The 13,267-nt window shown below is 43.8% G+C and overlaps 1 protein-coding gene across 1 annotated transcript in view; it reads right to left on the reverse strand.

Annotated features, from left to right (window-relative positions):
* Nucleotides 1-3,682, reverse strand: part of LOC115126539 (cadherin-related family member 1-like) — a 50,435-nt gene extending 46,753 nt beyond the window's left edge. Inside the window, exons 1-2 of the mRNA XM_065002694.1 lie at nucleotides 3,590-3,682; nucleotides 2,063-2,208 (exon numbers count right to left, since the gene is read on the reverse strand). Of these exons, the coding sequence (XP_064858766.1) occupies nucleotides 2,063-2,208; nucleotides 3,590-3,626 (183 nt within the window). The 5' untranslated portion in view covers nucleotides 3,627-3,682. The remainder of the gene's footprint in view (nucleotides 1-2,062; nucleotides 2,209-3,589) is intronic.
* Nucleotides 3,683-13,267: the final 9,585 nt, after the last annotated feature.

Raw genomic sequence — 13,267 nt, forward strand, 5'->3', positions numbered from 1 at the left:
AGACTCACCAACACACACTGCACTGTGGGTAATGACAGACTCACCAACACTCACAGCACTGTGGGTATAACAGACTCACCAACACGCACAGCACTGTGGGTAATAACAGACTCACCAACACACACAGCACTGTGGGTATAACAGACACACCAACACGCACAGCACTGTGGGTAATGACAGACTCACCAACACACACAGCACTGTGGGTATAACAGACTCACCAACACGCACAGCACTGTGGGTAATAACAGACTCACCAACACACACAGCACTGTGGGTATAACAGACTCACCAACACGCACAGCACTGTGGGTAATGACAGACTCACCAACACACACAGCACTGTCGGTAATAACAGACTCACCAACACACACAGCACTGTGGGTAATGACAGACTCACCAACCCACACAGCACTGTGGGTAATGACAGACTCACCAACACACACAGCACTGTGGGTAATGACAGACTCACCAACACACACAGCACTGTGGGTAATGACAGACTCACCAACACACACAGCACTGTGGGTAATAACAGACTCACCAACACGCACAGCACTGTGGGTAATAACAGACTCACCAACACACACAGCACTGTGGGTAATGACAGACTCACCAACACACACAGCACTGTGGGTAATGACAGACTCACCAACACACACAAGACTGTGGGTAATGACAGACTCACCAACACACACAGCACTGTGGGTAATGACAGACTCACCAACACACACAGCACTGTGGGTAATGACAGACTCACCAACACACACAGCACTGTGGGTAATGACAGACTCACCAACACACACAGCACTGTGGGTAATGACAGACTCACCAACACACACAGCACTGTGGGTAATGACAGACTCACCAACACGCACAGCACTGTGGGTAATGACAGACTCACCAACACACACAGCACTGTGGGTAATAACAGATTCACCAACACACACAGCACTGTGGGTAATGACAGACTCACCAACACACACAGCACTGTGGGTAATGACAGACTCACCAACACACACAGCATTGTGGGTAATAACAGACTCACCAACACGCACAGCACTGTGGGTAATGACAGACTCACCAACACACACAGCACTGTGGGTAATGACAGACTCACCAACACACACAGCACTGTGGGTAATGACAGACTCACCAACACGCACAGCACTGTGGGTAATGACAGACTCACCAACACACACAGCACTGTGGGTAATAACAGATTCACCAACACACACAGCACTGTGGGTAATGACAGACTCACCAACACACACAGCACTGTGGGTAATGACAGACTCACCAACACACACAGCATTGTGGGTAATAACAGACTCACCAACACGCACAGCACTGTGGGTAATGACAGACTCACCAACACACACAGCACTGTGGGTATTGACAGACTCACCAACACACACAGCACTGTGGGTAATGACAGACTCACCAACACACACAGCACTGTGGGTAATGACAGACTCACCAACACACACAGCACTGTGGGTAATGACAGACTCACCAACACTCACAGCACTGTGGGTAATGGCAGACTCACCAACACGCACAGCACTGTGGGTATAACAGACTCACCAACACGCACAGCATTGTGGGTAATAACAGACTCACCAACACGCACAGCACTGTGGGTAATGACAGACTCACCAACACACACAGCACTGTGGGTATTGACAGACTCACCAACACACACAGCACTGTGGGTATTGACAGACTCACCAACACACACAGCACTGTGGGTAATGACAGACTCACCAACACACACAGCACTGTGGGTAATGACAGACTCACCAACACACACAGCACTGTGGGTAATGACAGACTCACCAACACACACAGCACTGTGGGTAATGACAGACTCACCAACACACACAGCACTGTGGGTAATGACAGACTCACCAACACGCACAGCACTGTGGGTATAACAGACTCACCAACACGCACAGCACTGTGGGTAATGACAGACTCACCAACACACACAAGACTTGGTTCTGGTTCTCCTGAGATTTACTGGACATAATGTTGTCAAAGCGCCCTACGTTACACTCACCTCTCTGTCTAGTTCCTGAATGAGAGTTATGTTTCCTGACTTAGGGTCCACTCTCAGGTATTCTCTGGTGCCCTTCTCAAAGGTCAGGCCAAACCACACGGCATCCCCCTCTGGGTCGGTACCGTTTAGGATATATAGCTGTGTTCCTGTGGGGTCACAGACAGAAATCGCACCTGCTTATTCATTTGTTATGAATGTTTATGAATGTGTCATGAATGGTTATGAATGTGGTATGAATGGTTATGAATGTGGTATGAATGGTTATGAATGGGTATGAATGGTTATGAATGGGTATGAATGTGGTATGAATGGTTATGAATGTGGTATGAATGGTTATGAATGGGTATGAATGGTTATGAATGTGGTATGAATGGTTATGAATGTGTCATGAATGTGTCATGAATGGTTATGAATGGGTATGAATGCTTATGAATGGGTATGAATCGTTATGAATGGGTATGAATGGTTATGAATGGGTATGAATGGTTATGAATGGTTATGAATGTGGTATGAATGGTTATGAATGTGGTATGAATGGTTATGAATGTGGTATGAATGCTTATGAATGGGTATGAATGGTTATGAATGTGGTATGAATGGTTATGAATGTGGTATGAATGCTTATGAATGGGTATGAATGGTTATGAATGCCGTATGAATGGTTATGAATGTGGTATGAATGCTTATGAATGTGCCATAAATGGTTATACATGTGTTATGGAGTCTATGTAGGTACCCTTCAAATAATAGAGATACTGAATTTGGTTAAAGCATTGCCTATCAAGTACAGGAAAGGCAACCCATCTCTACAGTTGTACAGAAGATAATTATAAGAAAGACGATCATACCGTTAACCGGATCTAGACTTAAAGTTAATTCTGAGATGTATATCATTGATTCTATATCATGACAGGCCCATTGACTCGAATGAGAATTCCCATTCTAGTGATTCTATTTCTATGGTGTATTATTTTATTGTCAGATTTTAGTTATATTGTTGACAGCCACTCCTTCATCTCTTTTGTTTTCCTGGCTAAGCCTATTACTGTGCGTCCACCTCCACTGAAGGGCATTATGGTGATGCAGCTCAATGCTGCTCATGTGATCACTGATCAGTCTATCATTAGAAGACCTGGGTTCAAATACTTTTTGAAATCTTTCAGTCCTGGGAACCCCCTCCTGGAATTAAGCAAGCGCAATCACGGATAAATGATTTAAAATGTTTAAAAATAGTATTTAAAATGTTTAAAAATAGTATTTAAAATGTTTTTTATTTACATTTACATTTAAGTCATTTAGCAGACGCTCTTATCCAGAGCGACTTAAAATGTTTTAAAATATTATTTAAAATGTTTTTAAATATAATTTAAAAGTGTTAAAATAGTATTTAAAATGTTTAAAATGTTTGCTCTTGAAACACAGGATCAATCACAACCACATTGAGATTTTCTTAGAATTTAGCCACATTAAAATGTAAATAATTAACTAAATAATCATCGCATTTATATAATAGTTTGCAACACTCACCAACTTCTGTGTCTTCTGAGATACTGAACAGAGCCATATTCCCATTGGTGCTGCTCGGTCCGTTGTCATGGAAATAGGGAGCGTAGTCAGTTTGCCCTGGGTGGAGAAGACAAAACATGTATCGAAACTTAAGAGTTGAACATGTCATTTATAACAAGCAGCACTTTACGGCGTGTTCACAAACACAAACAGGTATATGACAATCTAAAGATAGTGTCCATGCTATAGATAGTGTCCAGTTCACACATTATAACACATGCTATAGGTAGTGTCCATGCTTTGGGTAGTGTCCAGTTCACACAATATAACACATGCTATAGGTAGTGTCCAGATCACACAATATAACACATGCTATCATAGTGTCCATGCTATAGATAGTGTCCAGTTCACACAATATAACACATGCTATCATAGTGTCCATGCTATAGATAGTGTCCAGTTCACACAATATAACACATGCTATCATAGTGTCCATGCTATAGGTAGTGTCCAGTTCACACAATATAACACATGCTATCATAGTGTCCATGCTATAGATAGTGTCCAGTTCACACAATATAACACATGCTATCATAGTGTCCATGCTATAGATAGTGTCCAGTTCACACAATATAACACATGCTATCATAGTGTCCATGCTATAGGTAGTGTCCAGTTCACACAATATAACACATGCTATCATAGTGTCCATGCTATAGATAGTGTCCAGTTCACACAATATAACACATGCTATCATAGTGTCCATGCTATAGGTAGTGTCCAGTTCACACAATATAACACATGCTATCATAGTGTCCATGCTATAGATAGTGTCCAGTTCACACAATATAACACATGCTATAGGTAGTGTCCAGTTCACACAATATAACACATGCTATAGATAGTGTCCAGTTCACACAATATAACACATGCTATCATAGTGTCCATGCTATAGATAGTGTCCAGTTCACACAATATAACACATGCTATAGGTAGTGTCCAGTTCACACAATATAACACATGCTATAGGTAGTGTCCAGTTCACACAATATAACACATGCTATAGATAGTGTCCAGTTCACACAATATAACACATGCTATCATAGTGTCCATGCTATAGATAGTGTCCAGTTCACACAATATAACACATGCTATCATAGTGTCCATGCTATAGATAGTGTCCAGTTCACACAATATAACACATGCTATCATAGTGTCCATGCTATAGATAGTGTCCAGTTCACACAATATAACACATGCTATCATAGTGTCCATGCTATAGATAGTGTCCAGTTCACACAATATAACACATGTTTTCATAATCAATTCAATACGTTAAACGCCTGTGGTAATATTTATCTGAATATTCTAACAGTAAGTTTGTACTCACTTGCTGAAACGGCAGGGCAGCGGAAAGAAACAAGAGAGTTCAAAGTCAACAGAGGTCAATAAAATGATACATCTTACCCACACCACAAACACATACAGACACATGCAGGGGAGGGGATTAGGAAGGGAAAAGAAGGTGCAGGAACTCCTATAGTATCAGGACAGGACAGAGAACAGAAAACCTACCCAGAGAGGGAGACAGAAGAAGAGTGACCAGGAAAAGTAAGAGGAAAATACATCGTCTTTTTTTCTTTTGGTTCTTCATCCTGACGGAGGTGGAAGAAGAAGAAGAAGAAGAAGAAGAAGACGGCTTGTCAGGATCCAGGCGTTCTCGCTAGGCGGCTCAGTCGCTAGACGTCTCAGCTCAGTGGAAGAGTGGGGGGGGCTGGGGCAGGGTTCTCAGAACGGCGTTAGTCCACTGACGTATCCTGTCTTCCACTCCTTTACCTCACAGTCACAACAGACATCTTAGACAGACCTACCGCTGCTCTCTTCCCCACAGAGAGAGACTAGGAGATATCTAACAGACTGTTCCCCACAGAGAGAGACTAGGAGATATCTAATGTAACAGACTGTTCCCCACAGAGAGAGACTAGAAGATATCTAACAGAATGTTCCCCACAGAGAGAGACTAGAAGATATCTAACAGACTGTTCCCCACAGAGAGAGACTAGGAGATATCTAATGTATCAGACTGTTCCCCACAGAGAGAGACTAGGAGATATCTAATGTAAGACTGTTCCCCACAGAGAGAGACTAGGAGATATCTAATGTAACAGACTGTTCCCCACAGAGAGAGACTAGAATATATCTAACAGACTGTTCCCCACAGAGAGAGACTAGGAGATATCTAATGTAAGACTGTTCCCCACAGAGAGAGACTAGGAGATATCTAATGTAACAGACTGTTTCCCACAGAGAGAGACTAGGAGATATCTAACAGACTGTTCCCCACAGAGAGAGACTAGGAGATATCTAATGTAACAGACTGTTTCCCACAGAGAGAGACTAGGAGATATCTAACAGACTGTTCCCCACAGAGAGAGACTAGGAGATATCTAACAGACTGTTCCCCACAGAGAGAGACTAGGAAATATCTAATGTAACTGACTGTTCCCCACAGAGAGAGACTAGGAGATATCTAATGTAACAGACTGTTCCCCACAGAGAGAGACTAGAAGATATCTAACAGACTGTTCCCCACAGAGAGAGACTAGAAGATATCTAACAGACTGTTCCCCACAGAGAGAGACTAGGAGATATCTAACAGACTGTTCCCCACAGAGAGAGACTAGGAGATATCTAACAGACTGTTCCCCACAGAGAGAGACTAAGATATATCTAATGTAACAGACTGTTCCCCACAGAGAGAGACTAGGAGATATCTAACAGACTGTTCCCCACAGAGAGAGACTAGGAGATATCTAACAGACTGTTCCCCACAGAGAGAGACTAGGAGATATCTAATGTAACAGACTGTTCCCCACAGAGAGAGACTAGAAGATATCTAACAGACTGTTCCCCACAGAGAGAGACTAGGAGATATCTAATGTATCAGACTGTTTCCCACAGAGAGAGACTAGGAGATATCTAACAGACTGTTCCCCACAGAGAGAGACTAGGAGATATCTAACAGACTGTTCCCCACAGAGAGAGACTAGGAGATATCTAACAGACTGTTCCCCACAGAGAGAGACTAGGAGATATCTAACAGACTGTTCCCCACAGAGAGAGACTAGGAGATATCTAATGTATCAGACTGTTTCCCACAGAGAGAGACTAGGAGATATCTAACAGACTGTTCCCCACAGAGAGAGACTAGAAGATATCTAACAGACTGTTCCCCACAGAGAGAGACTAGGAGATATGTAACAGACTGTGCCCCACAGAGAGAGACTAGGAGATATCTAACAGACTGTTCCCCACAGAGAGAGACTAGGAGATATCTAACAGACTGTTCCCCACAGAGAGAGACTAGGAGATATCTAATGTATCAGACTGTTCCCCACAGAGAGAGACTAGGAGATATCTAATGTATCAGACTGTTCCCCACAGAGAGAGACTAGGAGATATCTAATGTAACAGACTGTTCCCCACAGAGAGAGACTAGAAGATATCTAACAGACTGTTCCCCACAGAGAGAGACTAGGAGATATCTAACAGACTGTTCCCCACAGAGAGAGACTAGGAGATATCTAACAGACTGTTCCCCACAGAGAGAGACTAGGAGATATCTAATGTATCAGACTGTTCCCCACAGAGAGAGACTAGGAGATATCTAATGTAACAGACTGTTCCCCACAGAGAGAGACTAGAAGATATCTAACAGACTGTTCCCCACAGAGAGAGACTAGGAGATATCTAACAGACTGTTCCCCACAGAGAGAGACTAGGAGATATCTAACAGACTGTTCCCCACAGAGAGAGACTAGGAGATATCTAATGTAACAGACTGTTCCCCACAGAGAGAGACTAGGAGATATCTAATGTAAGACTGTTCCCCACAGAGAGAGACTAGGAGGTATCTCATTTAACAGACTGTTCCCCACAGAGGCTACCCACTGGGCACAGATGTCAGTTCAACCTCTAGTTTTGATTTACGTTTGGTTGAGTTATCAACTAACGTGAATTCATTGTAAAATCAACACAAAAAGTCAATTCCCTTATGTCGATAACTTTTTGCAAATCTAATCAGTTTTCCACGTTGATTCAACATAATCACACTGATTTATTTATTTATTTAAATGACATGGTGTCTAGGAGATATCTAACATACTGTTCCCCACAGAGAGAGACTAGGAGATATCTAACAGACTGTTCCCCACAGAGAGAGACTAGGAGATATCTAACAGACTGTTCCCCACAGAGAGAGACTAGGAGATATCTAACAGACTGTTCCCCACAGAGAGAGACTAGGAGATATCTAACAGACTGTTCCTCACAGAGAGAGACTAGGAGATATCTAACAGACTGTTCCCCACAGAGAGAGACTAGGAGATATCTAACAGACTGTTCCCCACAGAGAGAGACTAGGAGATATCTAATGTATCAGACTGTTTCCCACAGAGAGAGACTAGGAGATATCTAACAGACTGTTCCCCACAGAGAGAGACTAGGAGATATCTAATGTATCAGACTGTTCCCCACAGAGAGAGACTAGGAGATATCTAACAGACTGTTCCCCACAGAGAGAGACTAGGAGATATCTAACAGACTGTTCCCCACAGAGAGAGACTAGGAGATATCTAACAGACTGTTCCCCACAGAGAGAGACTAGGAGATATCTAACAGACTGTTCCCCACAGAGAGAGACTAGGAGATATCTAATGTATCAGACTGTTCCCCACAGAGAGAGACTAGGAGATATCCCACAGAGAAAGACTAGGAGATATCTAACAGACTGTTCCCCACAGAGAGAGACTAGGAGATATCTAACAGACTGTTCCCCACAGAGAGAGACTAGGAGATATCTAACAGACTGTTCCCCACAGAGAGAGACTAGGAGATATCTAACAGACTGTTCCCCACAGAGAGACTAGGAGATATAATGTAACAGACTGTTCCCCACAGAGAGAGACTAGAGATATCAGACTGTTCCCCACAGAGAGAGACTAGGAGATATCTAACAGACTGTTCCCCAGAGAGAGACTAGGAGATATCTAATGTACAGAGAGAGACTAGGAGATATCTAACAGACTGTTCCCCACAGAGAGAGACTAGGAGATATCTAATCCCCACAGAGAGAGAGACTAGGAGATATCAGACTGTTCCCCACAGAGAGAGACTAGGAGATATCTAACAGACTGTTCCCCACAGAGAGAGACTAGGAGATATCTAACAGACTGTTCCCCACAGAGAGAGACTAGAGATATCTAACAGACTGTTCCCCACAGAGAGAGACTAGAGATATCTAACAGACTGTTCCCCACAGAGAGAGACTAGGAGATATCTAACAGACTGTTCCCCACAGAGAGAGACTAGGAGATATCTAACAGACTGTTCCCCACAGAGAGAGACTAGGAGATATCTAACAGACTGTTCCCCACAGAGAGAGACTAGGAGATATCTAACAGACTGTTCCCCACAGAGAGAGAGACTAGAGATATCTAACAGACTGTTCCCCACAGAGAGAGAGAGACTACAGAGAGAGGAGATATCTAACAGACTGTTCCCCACAGAGAGAGACTAGGAGATATCTAAACAGACTGTTCCCCACAGAGAGAGACTAGGAGATATCTAAATCAGACTGTTCCCCACAGAGAGAGACTAGGAGATATCTAACAGACTGTTCCCCACACAGAGAGACTAGAAGATATCTAACAGACTGTTCCCCACAGAGAGAGACTAGGAGATATCTAACAGACTGTTCCCCACAGAGAGAGACTAGGAGATATCTAAACAGACTGTTCCCCACAGAGAGAGACTAGGAGATATCTAACAGACTGTTCCCCACACAGAGAGACTAGGAGATATCTAACAGACTGTTCCCACAGAGAGAGACTAGGAGATATCTAACAGACTGTTCCCCACAGAGAGAGACTAGGAGATATCTAACAGACTGTTCCCCACAGAGAGAGACTAGGAGATTCTAATGTATCAGACTGTTTCCACAGAGAGAGACTAGGAGATATCTAACAGACTGTTCCCCACAGAGAGAGACTAGGAGATATCTAACAGACTGTTCCCCACAGAGAGAGACTAGGAGATATCTAACAGACTGTTCCCCACAGACTGAGAGAGACTAGGAGATATCTAACAGACTGTTCCTCACAGAGAGAGACTAGGAGATATCTAACAGACTGTTCCCCACAGAGAGAGACTAGGAGATATCTAACAGACTGTTCCCCACAGACTGAGAGACTAGGAGATATCTAAATCAGACTGTTCCCACAGAGAGAGACTAGGAGATATCTAACAGACTGTTCCCCACAGAGAGAGACTAGGAGATATCTAACAGACTGTTCCCCACAGAGAGAGACTAGGAGATATCTAACAGACTGTTCCCCACAGAGAGAGACTAGGAGATATCTAACAGACTGTTCCCCACAGAGAGAGACTAGGAGATATCTAACTAGGAGACTGTTCAGACTGTTCCTACAGAGAGAGACTAGGAGATATCTAACAGACTGTTCCCCACAGAGAGAGACTAGAGATATCTAATGTACAGACTGTTCCCCACAGAGAGAGGAGATATCTAACAGACTGTTCCCCACAGAGAGAGACTAGGAGATATCTAACAGACTGTTCCCCACAGAGAGAGACTAGGAGATATCTAACAGACTGTTCCCCACAGAGAGAGACTAGGAGATATCTAACAGACTGTTCCCCACAGAGAGAGACTAGGAGATATCTAACAGACTGTTCCCCACAGAGAGAGACTAGGAGATATCTAACAGACTGTTCCCCACAGAGAGAGACTAGGAGATATCTAACAGACTGTTCCCCACAGAGAGACTAGGAGATATCTCTGTTCCCCACAGAGAGAGACTAGGAGATATCTAACAGACTGTTCCCCACAGAGAGAGACTAGGAGATATCTAACAGACTGTTCCCCACAGAGAGAGACTAGGAGATATCTAACAGACTGTTCCCCACAGAGAGAGACTAGGAGATATCTAACAGACTGTTCCCCACAGAGAGAGACTAGGAGATATCTAAACAGACTGTTCCCCACAGAGAGACTAGAGATATCTAACAGACTGTTCCCCACAGAGAGAGACTAGAGATATCTAACAGACTGTTCCCCACAGAGAGAGACTAGGAGATATCTAACAGACTGTTCCCCACAGAGAGAGACTAGGAGATATCTAACAGACTGTTCCCCACAGAGAGACTAGGAGATATCTAACAGACTGTTCCCCACAGAGAGAGACTAGGAGATATCTAACAGACTGTTCCCACAGAGAGAGACTAGGAGATATCTAACAGACTGTTCCCCACAGAGAGAGAGACTAGGAGATATCTAACAGACTGTTCCCCCCTAGGAGATACAGAGAGAGACTAGGAGATATCTAAATCAGACTGTTCCCCACAGAGAGAGACTAGGAGATATCTAACAGACTGTTCCCCACAGAGAGAGACTAGGAGATATCTAACAGACTGTTCCCCACAGAGAGAGACTAGGAGATATCTAACAGACTGTTCCCCACAGAGAGAGACTAGGAGATATCTAACAGACTGTTCCCCACAGAGAGAGACTAGGAGATATCTAACAGACTGTTCCCACAGAGAGAGAGAGACTAGGAGATATCTAACAGACTGTTCCCACAGAGAGAGACTAGGAGATATCTAACAGACTGTTCCCCACAGAGAGACTAGGAGATATCTAACAGACTGTTCCCCACAGAGAGAGACTAGGAGATATCTAACAGACTGTTCCCCACAGAGAGAGACTAGGAGATATCTAACAGACTGTTCCCCACAGAGAGAGACTAGGAGATATCTAACAGATATCTAACAGACTGTTCCCCACAGAGAGAGACTAGGAGATATCTAACAGACTGTTCCCACAGAGAGAGACTAGGAGATATCTAACAGACTGTTCCCCACAGAGAGAGACTAGGAGATATCTAACAGACTGTTCCCCACAGAGAGAGAGACTAGGAGATATCTAACAGACTGTTCCCCACAGAGAGAGACTAGGAGATATCTAACAGACTGTTCCCCACAGAGAGAGACTAGGAGATATCTAACAGACTGTTCCCCACAGAGAGAGACTAGGAGATATCTAACAGACTGTTCCCCACAGAGAGAGACTAGGAGATATCTAACAGACTGTTCCCCACAGAGAGAGACTAGGAGATATCTAACAGACTGTTCCCACAGAGAGAGACTAGGAGATATCTAAACAGACTGTTCCCCACAGAGAGAGACTAGGAGATATCTAAACAGACTGTTCCCCACAGAGAGAGACTAGGAGATATCTAACAGACTGTTCCCACAGAGAGACTAGGAGATATCTAACAGACTGTTCCCCACAGAGAGAGACTAGGAGATATCTAACAGACTGTTTCCCCACAGAGAGAGACTAGGAGATATCTAACAGACTGTTCCCCACAGAGAGAGACTAGGAGATATCTAACAGACTGTTCCCCACAGAGAGAGACTAGGAGATATCTAACAGAGAGACTAGGAGATATCTAACAGACTGTTCCCCACAGAGAGACTAGGAGATATCTAACAGACTGTTCCCCACAGAGAGAGACTAGGAGATATCTCTGTTCCCACAGAGAGAGACTAGGAGATATCTAACAGACTGTTCCCCACAGAGAGAGACTAGGAGATATCTAACAGACTGTTCCCCACAGAGAGAGACTAGGAGATATCTAACAGACTGTTCCCCACAGAGAGAGACTAGGAGATATCTAACAGACTGTTCCCCACAGAGAGAGACTAGGAGATATCTAACAGACTGTTCCCACAGAGAGAGACTAGGAGATATCTAACAGACTGTTCCCCACAGAGAGAGACTAGGAGATATCTAACAGACTGTTCCCACAGAGAGAGACTAGGAGATATCTAACAGACTGTTCCCCACAGAGAGAGACTAGGAGATATCTAACAGACTGTTCCCCACAGACTAGAGATATCTAACAGACTGTTCCCCACAGAGAGAGACTAGGAGATATCTAACAGACTGTTCCCCACAGAGAGAGACTAGGAGATATCTAACAGACTGTTCCCCACCCCTAACAGAGAGAGAGACTAGGAGATATCTAACAGACTGTTCCCCACAGAGAGAGACTAGGAGATATCTAACAGACTGTTCCCACACAGAGAGACTAGGAGATATCTAATGTATCAGACTGTTCCCCACAGAGAGAGACTAGGAGATATCTAACAGACTGTTCCCCACAGAGAGACTAGGAGATATCTAACAGACTGTTCCCCACAGAGAGAGACTAGGAGATATCTAATGTATCAGACTGTTCCCCACAGAGAGAGACTAGGAGATATCTAACAGACTGTTCCCCACAGAGAGAGACTAGAGATATCTAACAGACTGTTCCCCACAGAGAGAGACTAGGAGATATCTAACAGACTGTTCCCACAGAGAGAGACTAGGAGATATCTAACAGACTGTTCCCCACAGAGAGAGACTAGGAGATATCTAACAGACTGTTCCCCACAGAGAGACCACAGAGAGAGACTAGGAGATATCTAACAGACTGTTCCCCACAGAGAGAGACTAGAGATATCTAACAGACTGTTCCCCACAGAGAGAGACTAGGAGATATCTAACAGACTGTTCCCACAGAGAGAGACTAGGAGATATCTAATGTACAGACTGTTCCCCACAGAGAGACTAGG

The sequence above is a fragment of the Oncorhynchus nerka genome, linkage group LG16, assembly GCF_034236695.1.
Source record: "Oncorhynchus nerka isolate Pitt River linkage group LG16, Oner_Uvic_2.0, whole genome shotgun sequence".
Taxonomy (NCBI): domain Eukaryota; kingdom Metazoa; phylum Chordata; class Actinopteri; order Salmoniformes; family Salmonidae; genus Oncorhynchus; species Oncorhynchus nerka.